Genomic DNA, 17,819 nt, shown 5'->3' on the forward strand with positions numbered 1-17,819 from the left:
GAGTCATTTTGTGTGGCTTAGGTTAGTTCAGGTCAGCTGGCTGCAGCCTTCCTCTGCTGCTTTCGACACTTTCCACTGCCTGACCCAGACAAATTTTTTTTTTTTTTTTTTTTTTTTTGTAAGTTCTGGGTTATGCGCTCTCCCTAGAAATCTTCTGGTTCAATTTTAGATCATCAGGTGCAAGCAAACTCTTTTGGTGGTGCTTGCTATCTACAGCAAATAGTGTTCCTCTGCTTCCACCGCAGTGGTTTCAGATATCGTCTGTCAAACTACTTTAGACGTCATCTGTGCTTCTTGCTGCCAGGGTTGTATGCACAGAGAGGCCAGTGCACCCAGCCTTCACAGTCTTGGCCATGATATGTAGTAACATAATAATATCTAGAAAACCCATGCACATAAATCCAGTGGTGTTGCTTTCACAAAAAACCAGATTTATAATATGTTTTCTGGATCCTCTCCCTGCACTGTGCTTTTTAAATGGTTGTCAAATGAAATAGAGGAGCTTTTCTGATCTGCCTCTCATTTTTACTGGACTTCCGTACTTGCTGTTCAGGATGTGAATAAGATGTTGGTTTAATGTCGTCAAAGTCCTGGTTTATCAGTATAGCATCACTTGAAACTGTAGAACCTCTTGGGGTATTTGCCTTAAGTTTTGAGTACAAGAAAGCATCACTGCTTTTGCTCCCTATTTTTGTGCAGTATGTTTCTGTAATTCCTCCAATGTAGAGTTAGCTGCCATGAAAGTCCTGCAAATATTTTTCTGTATTTGAAACCAGTATGTATGTGTGTGTGTAATGGGTTAGAGAGTAAGACAGAATTCAGTTTTGGGGCAAGGAGGGAGTGGATGCGTAGGTGCACGCATCTCCTTTCTACTTATGCTGTTCTTCCTTTTCTGCTCAGTAAAATTTATGTTGAAATATTACAGACTTACACAGAAGAAGTTAGTGAAGATAACTGAAGTTGCTATTCTGCAAATGCAGAGTTAATTCAGGCACCCCTTTGTAGGCAGAGTCCTCGTAGTTTGGGCAGAACAAGCTAACAGGTTAACATTAGGTGTATATAAATACACAAAGACAAACCTAGAGCTGGGAAGAAAAGTATGTGACATTTCCTAAATGGAAAATGACAGCAATGTTTAAATATAAACAAAGAAGTGTAAATGCTTGTGCTTGGGTTGTAGTGGGGTGTGTGCATATACATATATTTTTTTCACTGCGATGTTTGAGAGTCTGGGTGATTTGTTAAATTGAATTTTCAATTTCTTGAGTGCTTTTTCTTAAGAAGTAGTTGTCTCATCAAGTAGTCTAAATGTAATGGTACACTTTTGCTATTTTGCATAGGGTAGGCTTTGCATTCCTTCTATAAGTGCATTCCAGGAATAATGATACTTATATTTGGCTGTAGTGATGCCGTTTTCCAGGACTTTTGTTACAAAAAAAAAATTTAAAAAAAATAATTCACTTGTTTGATGTTACTCTTGCAAATTGACACAAATAGTCAGCTTCTGCTCTAGAAATTCAGCTCCACCTTCCTCCGAAGTGATTAGTACATAACGGAATCCGTTTGCTTTTGGCAATTTGGGGGGAAAATGCATTTAAAATGTCTAAGATTTCCAAGTGTAAATTTGGCTGTAGTAGATGTCAATAAACATGTCAAAAGGATTTTTATCCTGAAGTCTTGGTATGTGTTATGTTAATGCTCTGAATTATAGTACCTCCAGTGGAAATCTTAAGTCAGCGTTTTGGAAACCAAGAGTTTAAATGATGCACTTATGAATGTATTTTTACATTATTTTGACAGAGGAGTTTAGAACTGAGAAATAATCTTTTCTACAAGAATATTCAAGTTCTTTTCTGAATCCCAAAGTTGTATTCTCCTTTATGCCTAGACTAAATCATCTTGCACCATTATACAACACATCTGCGTTTGTTTTTATTCTGAATTTTCTTAATGGACTGAATTCTTTGTTTTATTTTAATAACATTTATAATTAGTGTGTAGTTTGCTTTTAATGAATTTATAACTTTAGAAAAAAACATGGTACATGGTACAGAATGCACAACATTCTGCCACTGTCTAAAAACTTGCTTTAACTTTGGCTCTCCTTATTTGAGAAGAGTTACAATACATTGATAGATCTGTGCAGTTACTGTCCTACACACTGAAAGGAAAATACTATATAAGTTGGATTTAAATCATTAAACCAACAGAGATAAACTGATTGGGCTTTTGGCAAGTAGAAAGCAAGATCTGGCAGCTTTGCAGTCCTGCCCTATATTGTACACTGAAAAATGACCCTTGAAGCATGTGAAATTATTTGGATTTTTTAAAAATGATTTTTATTTATGTATTTTTTTCCCCCCAACCAATTCTGCTGCAACATCATGCCCATCTTTCTGACCAAAGTGAAATTACTGTTGTTGTGAGCTGGGGAATGCAGATCATCCAGACAGCAGTTTAGGTTACCGTATGCACAAATATCCCTTTGGTGATCTGGAGTGGGGAATAGAAAATGTTGCAGTTTTAGGTAGTTATAATAGACCTGGGGGACCATTTGTTGCTCCTGAAGTAACATGACTGTATGATACATTGCTGTCTAACCACTAAGAAAAAGAAATCTGTTTAAAATAGTTGCCAGTAAGACGAGCACAAAATTGATACAGTGGATGCCAACATTTGCACTTCTGCATTTAGGCAGTAAAGCCGCCTCTATTAGGCACTTCCTAAAAATGGTGCAGCCGGACGCCCAGAGCTGCTTGAGCACTTTCTTCCAAGCTGCTGTTATTGTCCCTCTCTTCTCTCAACTTGGCTTTTTCCTCTTCTCCTGCTCCAGCTTCCCATTGCTGAGCACGGTTCCCAGGGTTGAGGCCTCTAACTGCTGGTGTTTTAGAGTTAACCACTGTTTAATAAAAAAGATTTTGCTTCCATTTACTTTTAGAACAAACTTTGGGCCCGGGTTTGTGGCCCCAACTATTTCAGGAAATTGCAACTTGCACATTATTTTTAGTCGCTTCTTACAGAACATGTAAGTTTTTGGTCAGAATGCTAATAGGTCACTTACAAGGTCCTGAAAAAAATATTTGCAACACTTTTTAAAAATCCTGCTAGCTGCAGAGTTCAGGGTGAAGGACAAATATCACACAAACATTTTTAGTTTGGGAAGGGGAAAATAAGCAGAGAGTGCTTAATAGTATCTTGAAGGACACATTTTATTTTTAAATGCTCTTCCTAGAAGCTGAATTAACTTGTATTAACTTGTATAATATTTTAGCATTATATTTTAAAAAAGGAAAAGGGTGACCCACACCACCCTCTGAATCTAGCCGAGGTTGCATTTTCCACATGTAAATATACATTGGCATATGCTAACCTAATAGAAAAGATGACAGTTCGATGTGATTTTTCTACCCCTCTTCCTGAACTAAAGCAAGCATTGACTTAAGAATGGAAGTGAAATTGAGCCATCACAATCACTTGATCTGATTTAAGATAGTGGAGGCACAAAGCCAAAAGTTATTGGTGACTGCTGTGGAAACCAACTATTGCTTTTTAAAGTGTGTTAAAGTGTGCAGACACGCACTGAGGCTCTTTTTCTCTTTGCCTGTAATTGAGAAGCATTATTTTAATTTTTTTTAATCTTCCTACCTTATGCAAGCTTTATAATCCTTATAAGGAACTGCTTGGTACAAATTACTGATGTTTATATTTCAGGGCTCTTCTCTTTGCAGTCTCTGCATGCCAGTTGGTAGCCAGTTCTTAGAGACTAGCAGTCAATTGAGTTTAATTGTTCAAGGGTTACATTTGATTTCTGCCTTACTGGGACATTTCAAGTGTGTTTTTCCTGGTTTATCTGGTATCCTTATTTACTAATAAAAGTTTTAAATATCTGTGATTGTCTTTGTGTGCCCTGCAATGTATGTTATACCTATGTTATGGCAATCATGTCACTATATGTTATGTAAGACATATATATCAGCACACACATGTTACTTTAATTTAGATCTCAAAGGAGTTTTAATTGGTCTTCGCTTTGAAATCTTTTCGTGTACTCTGAACAAACAGTGCAAATGTGTCAAACATAAGACAGTATTGTAGAAGTTTGCACCTCTGGATGTCTCTATAGAATGTGTATTTCTAACAACACTACAATTCTCAATTACAGTGCCTTACACTATTGATAGTTATTTTCTTTTCCTTCTGCTCCTCCAAAGCTTAGGCTCATGATCTAAAAGAAAATCTGTAAACTTAAGTGTTGGGTGGCTTTTTCTTTGTTCTTTCTCCAAACAGAATTAATTTTAGCAGAGTACTTTTAATGTATTTTTTTAACTAATTTTCTTGCTTGGTGCTCTTCGGCTTACTTGGGAAAGCAATTAAGTGGGTCTTCTGTTTCTTCAGTCTGCATATAGGTGTGCTTATCACTGTTAAAAGTCAGCTTAGGTGAAGGTGGTGCTTTAGTATGTGTGCATGTACTGTCATTGCTAACAGAGTATTTCAGACGTGGTAAGACATTTCCTGCCCTGAAATGTTTGCCCTTTAAAATAGTTTTAACAGTGCAAAACCATGAAACAATGTTCTAGAAAAGGTAGGCTGGGGAAGAAGTTCTGGAGAGGAGGGAAAGGGTCGGAAGAAGTTAGAAATGAAGAGGAGGGAAGAAATGAAGCGACTATTTTAGGCTTTGGGGGCAGTACCGCAGGCGCTGTGAAGCAATAAATGGGGCAAAGGGGAGAACAGTCAAGTGAGAAGAATGTGGAGTGAGTGGGAGTAGAAGAAAATGAATGTAATGCACTGCACTGCCCAACAGCCCGGTGTCTCCTTAAGCTGCCAGTGCTGGAGCTGTGAAGGCCGGCGCTGCTGGAGCTGGAAGTGCAGAGTCTGAAGTTCAAGACATGTCTGTGTACCTCTGTGGAAATTATGAACAAAAAATTTCCACTAAGTGCTGAGCATTATTGCAGAAATGATGCCTGTATTGCATTTGTGTGTTATACAGCACTGTGCCAGTTGTGTTTCCCCTCTCTCCCTCATTTCCTTTTTCTATTTTCCTTTTTTGATAAGTGCTTTTCTAAAGGGTTTCACAGGCAACTGCAGGCAGATCAACCAAAGATGAGAAGTTGGTGTGCATAATTTGTACTTCACTGAATATCTGAGTGCAATCTCTCATTTAGTTAGTTATTCTGGAATTGCTTCCTTTCATCTCAAGAATAGCGTGCTTGCACTTATCATCTACTTTTTGAAAGTGAATACGTAATACGAAAGATGTTTTGAAGTCTTTGACTGTTCCCTGTTAGGTCTAAACAGTGACATTATTGTGAGAGGTATTTTTGTCATGGTTTCTTTTTTAGAAATATTTAAGTTTGCAGGATTGTTATTCATAACTGTATAGGTTAAAGACACAAGAGAAGCAATTTTATAAGGAAAGATTTAATTTATTTAGACCAAATGATCTTTTTGGACTAAAAAAACTTGTCAAACTTTTTGGACCTATAGAAGGGCTAAGTGCTGAAAGCTTGTCTGTTTTCCCACAGTTTGTCTCATAAAAGATATTACCTCTCATTACAAGTATTTGTTCTCTGTGAAGGCTTGGAACAAAACAAAAGAGTTGCTGGAAGATGGAAATGTATTTCCTCCCTTAACAGTTCCTACTGAATCCTGCAGGTGTTTAGTCTAAGTGCCTTAGGATTTAGCTCATAAATAATAATTTGGCTTTTAATCATGCCTTTCAGTTGAGTCCTCTTGTTACATCCAAACCTTAACCTGGACAATTACCATAGCATCACCTAAAACAGAGACAATAAAACTGAGGTTTCATGGCCTGAATCCACTAACTTTAATAAATGAGACTGAGTGAATAACTATAAACAAAGAATGTGAAAGTAGGTTATCAAACCATGTGATAACATCTGTTCCTTGGAAACATGAAAGTAACTATTTCTGTGTCAAGAACCTAAACCCTGTTTAAGTGGTGTTATAAGCTGACTGCAATTTTCTCGTGTGCCCAAACTCCAATGCATAATGTTGAGGCTTCTGTGCAAAATGATGTAATTATCTGCATGCCCTATCAGAGTCAGGTATTTATATTTGAAAACTTGGGTCTCTATCATCTGGAGGATCCTTATCAAGATGAGAGCTGAACTGCGTGGGATAATGCGCAGTTGCATGAGAGGAGACCTGGTTCTGTCCCTGAATAGTTTGCAAGATGCAACACGTGAAGTGGCGTCTCCCCCCTCCCCTCTTTTTTTTTAAGGAAGGAATGGAGAGCAAGGGTTACGGTAATCCACTTGAATGTAACGTTGGCCAGCAGTATGCATAAATTCATCCAAAATTGCCTTTAACAGCCAGTCATTTTCCCTGGGAGAAACTGAAGATGTTCTTGTACGATGGGAAAAAAAAAAAAAGTTAGACAAAGCAGAAAAAGCACTTGTAGGTTGTCTGGGTGTTGGCGTTTTTCAGCATTGTTGGGTCTACTAGAAGTTGACTAATTCTCCAGTCACCCACTGATGGAGGGATCAGTGGTAATGCAGGATATTAGGAAGTGATAGATTGACTTCTTAATGCTAAAGCTTCTGAATTACTAAAATGATGCTTTTAAGAGGTGCAGTTGCAGCACAAATGCTACAGATGCCAAGGTTGCAGCAGGGTTTTCCTTACACTCTGTATGGTACATATCGGTATCCCTTAACTGCAGTTGGGTAAACTGCTGCTTCGTGCCCATTTTGTACCTTAATAGCTCACTGTCCCCTGCTGTTCTTTCCTGCATTGTGCCCAGCAGACAGCTGTTTTGTTCCATCTTACCTTCAGAATCGCTATTTAATTCTACATCTAAAGAGTACACTTAGAAATAAATGCAGTACTTCTTGCTTTACTGATTAATTTTGTATTAAAAAGCAGTTGGGCTGAGGAGACAGCCTCACCTGTTTCGGTTGGCTGATCCGTGCCTTAGAACAACCTGTTCTGGGAGAGACAGGCTGGAACAGTTTGTGGATGTATCTCCAGAGGTATAGCCTGCTAAACCTGTTTGACTTGTAAAAGCTGAGGTTTCTGCTCAGGATTAGAAGTTACGGCTTTGATTTCATCATCCTTGCCACTTGTGTATTCTTTACCAGGCTTTAAAAAAAATTTAAAAAAAATATAATTGCTAAAATACGATTTTCATTAGATCTATAAAAAGTCCATTTCGTTGTGATTTAGATCACTCTACTCCCAAAGTTTTTCTTTCAAAGATTAGATATTCATGTTGATTTTTTTTAAATTATTGTTTTGTGTGTGTGCAAAATCTAATTCTAATTTTATTATTTTTTCCATTCTTGTTTTCTGAAATGATTAGTGCTGCATGCAGGCTACTGTCTGCCAATGGTGTGTGTGTGTCCAGGATTATATGTGAGAGAGCTCAAACCAAACAAAAACATGCACCTCTCCCTTGCAAAAAGAATATACAACGAAACATACTGCATGTAATCCTAATCATCACCTCATTTTCCACTTCAAGGCAATACGATCTACACAAGATATGGGAGCTGATAACTGATGATACAAGTTATTTATTTTGTTAATTGTTATTTCATGTGTGATATAAAACACCATTTTGTGGTCTTGTGTACTGTACTTCAACTTCCTCACCCTTTGAAGTGCAGGAGGGAGTTGTCCTCTCTGTGTCACCCTCCGCACCTTTTCTTGGTTTCAGAAATCCTGTAGGAAGCCCAGCATCAGGGGTAACTGGTGGTCGCACTCGACAGCGGCCGTATCATTCCATGAATTGCTGCAGGTACAAAAAGCCCTTTTAACTCCTGCAGTTCATGAAGGCATCTCTGAAACTGTCCCATCTGCTTTTCATTTGATAGCAGCTATTGGTATTTTTCCTTTTAATTGAATCATACTTGGGGTAACCTTTTAAGACAGTAGCTAATGCAGCTGTAATTTTTGAGAGAGCTTGCAGAACAAATGGGGTGAAACATGGGAAAGACTTCCCCAGGAGCTCTCCAAAGGGAAGCCCAGCAGTGTAAGCAGTGGTGCTTAAGGGTTAGTAGCTGGCCTCCTTCCTCCAGGGATAATCATGAATCAATTTCCTTTATGATAAGAAGAACTTGGCTGCTAGATGCAATGAATCCTTTTTAATTAGTCATAGAAGAGAAGTCCTAACCACTTGTTTAAAGGTCTCAAAACACCATTAAGAGGAGATGAGGGTGCAGTCTGTGACCAAATTCTGCTTTGAATAATTACAGTGTTGCTGCCTACACTTCTCCTCCATATTCAAGTAGATACAGCATTCTTCTTTGCTACTTGGCATAAATGATTTTGTGTGCTAATAACTACTGCATTCCAGCCTAGGGGTGGTGGCATCTAGGAGATAGCAAAAATTCATTCCCGTGTTTGTGTGAAGGGAGATGTTGGTGAAGTTTAGCGGTGGCCAAGCAGGAAGAAAGAAGCAAACCCTTTGTCTGCTCAGCGGCAGTTGCTCTTGAGAGTCCCAGAGGTATGCTCAAGGTGGCCATAGTTGTGCCCTTGAAGAGCATATGGCTCTGTTTCTTGCAATGGCAGCCACAAAATGCTAATGTGTGTGGAGCAGGACGTGTCATTTCCCGGTGTGCTGAACCAACACCACTGATAAATATTTAGGACAGATCAGATGGTCTGAGCGCATGTGCTGAGGAGGAATGCTGTACTTGGCTAAATAACTAGGCATTATCTGAGATCCATTTTAAATACATGCTGTCTCTGTAATAACACTGGGTGGTTGTTCCAGATACAAAATTTCAGTTAATCTGCTGTGTCAGTTTGGGCTTGCAAGTCCAAAAATATCTTATTAGTGATTTATGTCTTTCATTGTTGTTCTTTTTTGTCATATGGTTATCTCTGCCCACGCGCTGCTACCTAATCTTGTACCTTTTGCGTGCTGTTCCTGTGGTTATTCCGTGAGAAGAAAGCTTGGTGTCACCCACAGAGCGGCACACGCCTAGCTCCACACTTCAACATTAAGTTTCTTGTGTGAAGGTGTATCTGAATTTTATCTCTCTGGAGTGAAAATAGCTAGTTTACCAGGAACCAAATTATTTCTCAAGTTACTAGGAAAATATTTGGCATAGACTTCAGTGCTTCAGTTAAAGCTTCAGAAAATACAAACCTTTGAAGAGAACTGCAGGCTTTAAATCCTTTGTACCTTTAATTATCTTTATAGAGCTTTATAATATCCTGTACTATCTGTGTGCATGATGCTTGAATTAATTTTGCGTTGATTAATTAAGGGGAAACTTCTTTTCTTTTACCTTTACCCTACTCCCTATAATCCTGCAAGCCAGCTTCTGGTGGAGTTAGCTTCAAGCATTCATTAGCATAGCCTGGGCCTTTGACATACTGCACTGTTGATTTATGCTTGTGAATATTCATTGTAGCAAATCCAGTGGCTTTTCTGCTTTCTCTGTTTTTTGGAGAGTACCACACAAGATATAAAATCTCCTGTAACTAACTCCCTGGGGTAGAAGATTGCTGCATTTGAATCTCTTTGCATGTGTAACAGCAAAGAGTACCAGCAGTGCAAATGCAGCGTTGCTTATCAGAAGGGAAGGCTGTATAAAAGGGGAGGTGGTAGGATAGTCTGCTCCTCTGCTCTCATGAGACCCCCCTGGAGTACTGTGTCCAGCTTTGGAGTCCTCAACACAGGAAGGACATGGACCTGTTGGAATGGATCCAGTGGAGGGCCATGAAAATGATGAAAGGGCTGGAGCACCTCTCCTATGAAGACAGGCTGAGGGAGCTGGGGTTGCTCAGCCTGGAGAAGAGAAGACTCCAGGGAGACCTTATAACGGACTTCCAGTACCTGAAGGGGGCCTACAGGAGAGATGGGGAGGGACTCTTTATCTACCTATCACTACCTAGTGATAGGATGAGGGGTAATGGTTTTAAATTGAAAGAGGGTAGATTTAGATTAGACACTAGAAAGAAATTCTTTCCTGTGAGGGTGGTGAGACACTGGAACTGGTTGCCCAAAGATGTGGATGCCCCATCCCTGGAAGTGTTCAAGGCCAGACTGGATGGGGCTTTGAGCAGCCTGCTCTAGTGGGAGGTGTCCCTGCCCATGGCAGGGGGGTTGGAACTGGGTGATCTTTAAGGTCCCTTCTGATTCTAACCATTTCTACCATTCTATGATAGTTGCCTAAGATCACTGTGTGTGTTTGTTAATACCAGTCAGTTTCCATCCATCTTGAGAGCTGTCAAGAGAGGGCAGTTAGGAGAAATGCAAATTAACTCTGAAATGAGTAAGAGAATCAGGAAAGAGAAAAAGATGTGAGAGAACAGGGAGAGCATAATAGAAAATACTTCCAGAGTTAGAGGCAAAGATATGTGAAGGAACAAGTAGGAAAGGAAATGTCACAAGATTAATTTTCCTCTGTATGTACAGTGGTCGAAGTCTGAAACTCTCAAATACTATTTCCATTTCTGACATAACTTGTCTCTGTGACCTAGAGAAAGCTTGGTTCCATAAGGGTGCCATCTGAGAAACCCTATATAGTTCTTCTGCCATTTGAGCTAAGCTATAGTAAGATAACAAGAGGGCAGAAATTTATTATTTTTAGGGAAGGAAAAGACAGCCTAAGTGACCTCCATCTGAAAAAAGTTATTTCAGTATCTATATAGAATTTTTTATCAGTAAAAGGATTCAGACAGTGTGCTGAAGCATCTTAGTTCAAGCTGACAAACTTGTTCAGAATATCTGTGGACTTCTATTGGGCATTATGTCTGCAAGATATCTTCGTATCAACTGGAAAAGATTTACAACTTTTTCTGAATGTACAATGACTGAACAAGTGAAAGCGTTTAACCAATAGAAAAGTAGGGTGTATATACGGACATTCTTCCGCAGAAAAGTTTGACAGAGTTGATGTATCTTGGGAGGAGAGTCAAGGGGCATGAAAAGCTCTACCAACAGCTCATGACCTTGCCTCTAATTTGCAGTCACTGTATGAGAGCGCCTTTTCTTAAAAATACAGATGTATTAATTTTTTAATAGGATTGATATGTTAGCTTTCTTTTTGTACAGAAACTTTTCTACAGTTTTGCTTTTTATGCTGAAGCTGGAACCTTCAAATATAAATGTAACACTTCTTGTATTAAGTTACTGCTATTTTGTTGGTAAGAAATATTGAGTGCTTATTGAAGTGATCAAATACAGATATTTCTTGATTCTGTCATTATTAAGTGAAGAGGTAATTTTTTCAGACCTTTTGGAGGCAAATGCTGTGCAGATTGCAGAGGTACTCCCAGAGAACTCATAAAGTGTTCAAGGCGAAGCAACAGGCAGCTGAAACAAAGCTCTTGCGTGTGAGGGAGGGAGCCACAGAAGTAACAGCAGTTTATCTTCTGTGCTGCCCACATGCAAAGTCTACATGCTTATGGATTGCTGTCTTTATTTCACTGAGGTCAAGGGTTTTGTCTTTGAACAATTTGGGCCAGGATTTTACCATTTCTGTGGCTGGTTTTTTTGGTGATTTTTTTAAAATGAATTTACACAGGTAATAATATATCTTTTAGCAATCTTAACTGTTTAACTCATTATAGTTTCTGGTTTTACATTTGTATGATCCTGTATGTTAGGTAGTACTGGTGAGTTCTGTCAAAAACACATCATACATTAATTCACCTTGAGAGCTCTCTTTTGGTGCATTTTGATTTAAAACTATAGGGTCCTGGATGCTCAGCTACAGTGCTCACTGACTTTTTTTTTTTTTTTCCTGTAGCCAAATTTTATCAGAAAAAATGGCAGTATTCTGTGCACTTGTACTGAAGTAATTTTTCCTCAAAAGAAAGAGCCACGAAAGGGGAACATTTAGAACCTTTCAAATGAAAATCTCTTTATTCTAGAAGTGTTCAAAATGAGCCATGTTTGTCATTTTTGTGAGAGAGATTGAGGTCAGCTCCTGCATTTATTTTTTTTTTTTCAACTCAGCCCTTGCATGTGAAAGAGTGTTTAGCATGATATAAAAGAGGGTGTTGTGGCAAGGCCATCATTGGAAGTGATAGGTAAATCCTAGTGAACAGTCTATTAACAGTATTTGGAGTGGTTGGGATATACGGGAGATAGTCATGGAAAAGCCCAGGATGGGGATGATTGCATTGGGCTCAGGTTGAAGGAAGGTATTGAGGTGGGGAACGGAGCCTGCATGTGGTGGGGAGCAGTATACCTTCAGCTTCCATAACCAAAAATTACTATTTTTTGAAATAACAAGCAATGTAGAAAAGTCAACTACTTTTAATTTGTCACTTCTCTCTGCTGAGCAATGATGCTCTTCAGAAACTCTCTGTGATATTACTGGGGATATTATTTAAAAAAACAAACAAACAAACAAAAAACCAACTATTTTTTGAAATAACAAGCAATGTAGAAAAGTCAACTACTTTTAATTTGTCACTTCTCTCTGCTGAGCAATGATGCTCTTCAGAAACTCTCTGTGATATTACTGGGGATATTATTTAAAAAAACAAACAAACAAACAAAAAACCAAAAAAAATCCTTTGAAAATTCAGCTTCATTATGTTTAAGATATTGGTAGTTGACAAACAATTTCTTTACTATATATCAATGATTGTTTTAAGCAAACCTAAGAAATTAAATGCATTTTTTTTGTCAACTATCCACCACCATAATGTTTTTAGACATGCCCGCTCATTTCCTGAGTACTTGAAAAATCGTGTTTGTGTTTTTTTTAAATATTTTTTTCTTCAGACCATGTTTCGGATGGTGGCTACAGTTAAATAATATACGGAATTGGAAGGCTGAGTTTTTGTTCTTTGTTTTTCTTCTCCATTTTTTATAGCTTCCTCTTTTAAGAAAAATTTCCAACTGACCAATTTAAAAAAAAAAAAAACAAATGCAAAACTCTAACAAGCAAACAAACCAAAAACAAAAACCCCAAAGTACGGTTTCCTTGGGGAAGTTAAGTCTACACAAGTATACAATAATAAATATTAGCAGAAGAATTAAATGATTTATTAGACAATCTTTACTTAGGAAAGCTTCTTAACTCTTACAGCAGTGAGTGGGATTAAAACCTGTGCTTAACTTGAAGCACATCCCAAGGGCTTTCCTCATTTGCATTTTACTTGCTCAAAGATCTTCAGGTTTGCATCCTTTTTTTTGGTGCAGTGGATATCATAGCAATTCAAGCAAAATTAAAGCATTCCTAAAGCAAAAGTGTGTGTTGGAACGGTGTTTTAAGAATGAAGTGCTTGCTTACTGCTTTCGTACTGTTTGAAACCTTTTATTTCTGGCTCATTTCCAGCATGGAAGGAGTTTGTTTTCAGAGAAATATTGTTGCCAAGGGACGAATGTTGACTGTTGTGTTTAGAACAGGCTGATATTAATTACATTCTTTTAGCTATTCTCCTTCTCTGGGTAACTTTAAAAGGTCCTTTCAATTTCCAGACTACTTAGGTAAGCTCTCAGAACATGAACACAGTGTCTCATCACTTACGTGAAGAATGTATTAAAGAACTGGCAAGAGCTGAACTCATTTTTGTGCACAGTTGAGAAATGTTGGTTTCAGATGATTACGCTAATGAATAACATACACAACAGCATTAGTGAATGCAGTGATTTCCCTCTCTTTCTTCTCTTATCTTTCAAGTCTATCTGAGCCAGTTGTCAGACAACCGGTGTGGAGAGCTGCTTACCACATTAGACCAGAGGAACAGGCTCATTTATTTCAGGACATATTTTGTGATCCAGTTAGCGTGATCTGGAGCAAAGTCAGTCTTTGGGGTTTTCTGGTTCCCCATTGATAACGTGAACCTAATGTTTTGCGTTGGGTTTTGGTTCTTTCAAGCATCAGGCTGAGTTACTTAATCTGCTGATTCAACAGAACAGTTTTGTGGAAGCTTCCTTGAGCTGGGCTAGTGCTAGTTGTCCCAGTGATGGGACTGTTACCTCGTTCACCCCACTAGAATTTGCACAGTGTTGGTTTTTTTCCAATTAGCTCCTGAAGGCTGAGCCCAGCTTTGTTTCTTCTGCCGATTCCTGAGTTTTAGACCATTTCATGCTGTACTAGGTAAAATGCCACTTTCCCAGTGGTTTTACTCAGTATTTATTTAATACTCAGTATTGAAGAAGCAGTGGGTCAAGAGCACATAGTATACATAACAACTGCAGAGCTCACCTTAGGTGCCAACCCAGCTGCCTTGCCCTGCTTGTGTGGGAGCCCTAAAGGAGAGTAAAACAAGCTGAGCCAAAGCGGGTGAATTTTCCCTGCCCACCCTCTCCTCAGCCTTCCATGTCTCTGAACTCCAGCCCTGCTTGCTCACAGCCCTGGCTGCTGACCACTGGTCAGTCCTCCCTGGAGCTTCCTGGATGCAGCCCAATAGCTTATGCTCAACTTCTGAAACCTTCCTGGGAAGCCATAGGCCTGCTGGACGTGGGTGAAGGCCAGCTTTAGTAGTCAAAATCTTGTTTTAACAAAAGGCAACAGACTTTTTGCTAGCTATGAGTTCTCAATAAAGGCATGCATTTCTTCCTGCCATTCAGACTATGGAAGCCAGTCTTCCTACTTGCTTGAATCCTGAGGGAAAATCTTCCTTTCTCTCAGTTCTCCTGGCAGTCACAGTCCCTGTCACTCATTAGCCTCTTTCTGCTCTCCTGAAAACTTGCTTTAATCCTGACACCTCTCTGGAAACTTCTCCTGATAGAGATAAGCATTGTCTTATCATTTTTATAAATTTTAGAGATCTAATATTTTGAAAAAATAGATGTTTTTCATCCCAATTGTCCCTTATATTCAGGAGTTTGTGTTCACTTACAGAAGATTAATGTGCATTTACAGTGAAGTTGTCCAAGTTACATTAATAAATTGGCATTCAATTTATGGATTACTAGGGAACATCAATAACTGCCTATGTAAACCTGTGCTATGTTATTTGCATTTTGTTTAAATAGCTTTATATTTTTATTTGTTTAGACGACTTCGGCAGAAATTTCTGAGTATTCATCCGATAATGACAGCGTGGGAGAAGAAGAGACGGGCCTGGCGACCACTGCTTCAGGATCCACAAAGAGATTGTGGTCGAGGTCAGGAGTGGACATGGAGGATGCTACAGCACGACCAGCCAGCGAGTGGCTGAGGTCTGCGCAGGCCCTTCTCCACACCCCTGGGAAGCAGGTGGGCAAGGCCCCCCGAGCCCCCGCCGACTCCGCGAAGAAGAGGAAGCTGCTGAGGTAAAGGCACTGTCTGCCTTAAGGAAATGTTTGGGTTTTTTTTTAATCCTAAGTCAAAAGAATACTCACAGAAGAGTAGGAATGCATTTCAAAGTGTTGTGGTTTAACCGCAGCCAGCAACTAGGACTGCACAGCCACTCACTCACTCCCACCACTCCCAGTGGGTATGGAGAAGAGGGAGAAAAGGAAGGAGGAAAAAAGAACAACTCATGGATTGAGATAAAGACAGCTTAACAGAACAGTAACACAAGAGCAAAATAATAATAATGATAATAATAATAATAATGGTAAAAGACTATACAAAATAAAGTGATAGAGCACAAGTTGCTCTCACCACCTGATGATTGGTTGCCCAGCCTGTCCTAAGGAACTATCACTAATTCCCACTTCCCAGCCAATCCCCATTTCTAGACTGAGGATGGCGTCTGTGGTATGGGATGTTCCTTTGGCCAGCTTGTCCTCTCTATGCTCCCTCTCAGCTGCTATGGGAAGTTGAAAAAGTCCTTGACTAACGTAAAAATCTCTTAGCAACAGCTAAACCAATATGTGTTATCAGCCTTATTCTCATACTAAATCGAAAACACAGCAGCTACTAGAAAGAAAACTAACTCTGTCCCAGCTGAAATCAGGACACAAGGATAAACATTTTATGTGATGCAAATTCTAAAAACTTACAGAATATGATTTATCTTTAAACAAGCAAACAAGACAAGAAAGAACTCAGTTAATTTTTAAAATCTGTGCTGAAAGCTCTTGATCTTGAACAAATAGATACAAATAGATACAGTTTTTGCACTTCTAATAATGTTTTACAGTTCCTTACAGACGTGTGAGTAGATATACTTCTTTTTTAGCTTGTAATCATTTCATTGCTTTGTGCCTCTCCAGATAGTCTGCAAAAATGCTGTAGCTGTGGTGTTTTTTTTTTTTGGTTCTCTCCAGATTTGTCAGGGCAAAATTATCCATAATACTGTAGGAAAAGGGTAGATGAGCAATAGTGCTTGAATAGTGCAGGACAGAGTGATATTTAGGCAAAGGTGGGGTGTATTTGTCAATCTGAAATTGAAATCTCTGTGACTAAATTAAATATATTTAAAAGACATCTAACTGCGGAAAGAAAACAGCTGAAGCCGGAGCAGTGGAAGCCTGATGTTCACAGATCACTATTTCTCTAGCTAATTGCAGTGCAGAAATGGTCACTTTCTATATTGAATTAATGAAAGTTGCTTTAACTTAAACGTGAAGGTATGCCTCAAGCTATGGAGACTACAGTTACACATGGTGCTGCTATAGATATCTGTTGAGTTTTTAACAATGTCATTCTTTCTTACTTTTTTACAGCTCAATCAATTACTTTAAAAATAGATCTTCACTTTGGTTAAATAGCCATACCTGATTTTTCTCTAAAAATGTTCTTGGCTATTTCAAAATTCTGGCTAAGGGAATGTATTTGAAAGTTCTAGTTACTGAGGATCTTTATACTTAAAAGTACTTTGCTTGTGCAATCAAGCTTTATTTCTTGTTACTTTAAAAACATAAAGACACAACTGCACTAGGTCAGACCAAAGTTGTAACCCCCCAAAATGCCTGTTGATGGCCAAAAGCAAGTATGTGTGAAGGTAATAAGAACAGGGCAAGCGTATAGTGGTATTTTATCCAGATGCATTTCCAGCTACCAGCAGTTTACTGCTCAGGAGCTGTTTGTTACCGTCAGTGGGTTTGTCTTTTCATGAATTTGCCCAGTAGTTTTCTGAAACCATAAAAACTTTTGGCTGGTGCAGTAACATCCCAGGGTTAGGAATTCTGTAGCTTAAACATGACTCGGATCTGCACCAACCAGCTTCATTTGATGACCTCTACTATCAATAGTCTCAGTGCAAAAAATACATCTTACAGCAAAGATACTCTGAAACAAGTGTATAAGAGAACAAATAGCTTTAAAAACATATGAGTGACAACAGTATAGAATGTAGTCTGTCCAGAGTGGCCAGAGGAGCAGAGCTTGCAAGGTTTTTCACTCATCTATCCTGTGGTTCCACCTTGGGTTCCTTTGGGAACAAGGAAGCAGACAGGAAATTCCTTAGTTATGAGTTTTGTTTATCTAGTTATTTTGCTTGTCCAGGTAATTGTCATCTTTTCACTCTTCCTGTTCAGGACATTAATTCTGCGTGTATCTCTTTCCCATCCTTTCCCATCCCACTCCTGTTTCATTGGTGTGCTAATGGTGGATATAAATGTCTGCATCCTCAATTGGAAAGCTCAGGTTTTCAGTGCTGTGGATTGAAGCCAGTTCTGGGAAAGATTTGTCAGCTTCTTGACTGATGAAGTGACGACGTCTTCTTTCTGGTTATATAGCTATATAACATTTATATATAAAAGTTACATAGAATCATAGAATGGTTTGGGTTGGAAGGGACCTTAAAGATCATTGAGTTCCAGCCCCCCTTGCCATGGGCAGGGACACCTCCCACTCGACCATAGCAGTCGTTGGCTTGTCATTTCTCCGTCCTTTCCACATGTGCTGCAGGTTGAAGCCACAGGAGAAAAAGCAGCAAGCAGGGGGAATCATCCTGCAAGCTGGATCTGGCCCATGGGCTCCCACTTGGACTATTTGGAACTGCGCAGT

General features: G+C 39.0%; 1 protein-coding gene across 2 annotated transcripts in view; it reads left to right on the forward strand.

Moving 5' to 3' along the window:
* The window catches only part of SPIDR (scaffolding protein involved in DNA repair), a 208,203-nt gene that overhangs the window by 44,018 nt on the left and 146,366 nt on the right, over positions 1-17,819 (forward strand). For both annotated transcript variants that reach the window (XR_001411377.1, XM_014936883.1), the window contains exon 6: positions 14,937-15,193. Coding sequence is in view for 1 of the 2 variants with exons in the window: in XM_014936883.1 (XP_014792369.1) it covers positions 14,937-15,193 (257 nt within the window). In the remaining variant the exon portion in view is untranslated. The remainder of the gene's footprint in view (positions 1-14,936; positions 15,194-17,819) is intronic.

Source organism: Calidris pugnax, unplaced genomic scaffold (assembly GCF_001431845.1).
Source record: "Calidris pugnax isolate Ruff unplaced genomic scaffold, ASM143184v1 scaffold51, whole genome shotgun sequence".
NCBI classification, from domain to species: domain Eukaryota; kingdom Metazoa; phylum Chordata; class Aves; order Charadriiformes; family Scolopacidae; genus Calidris; species Calidris pugnax.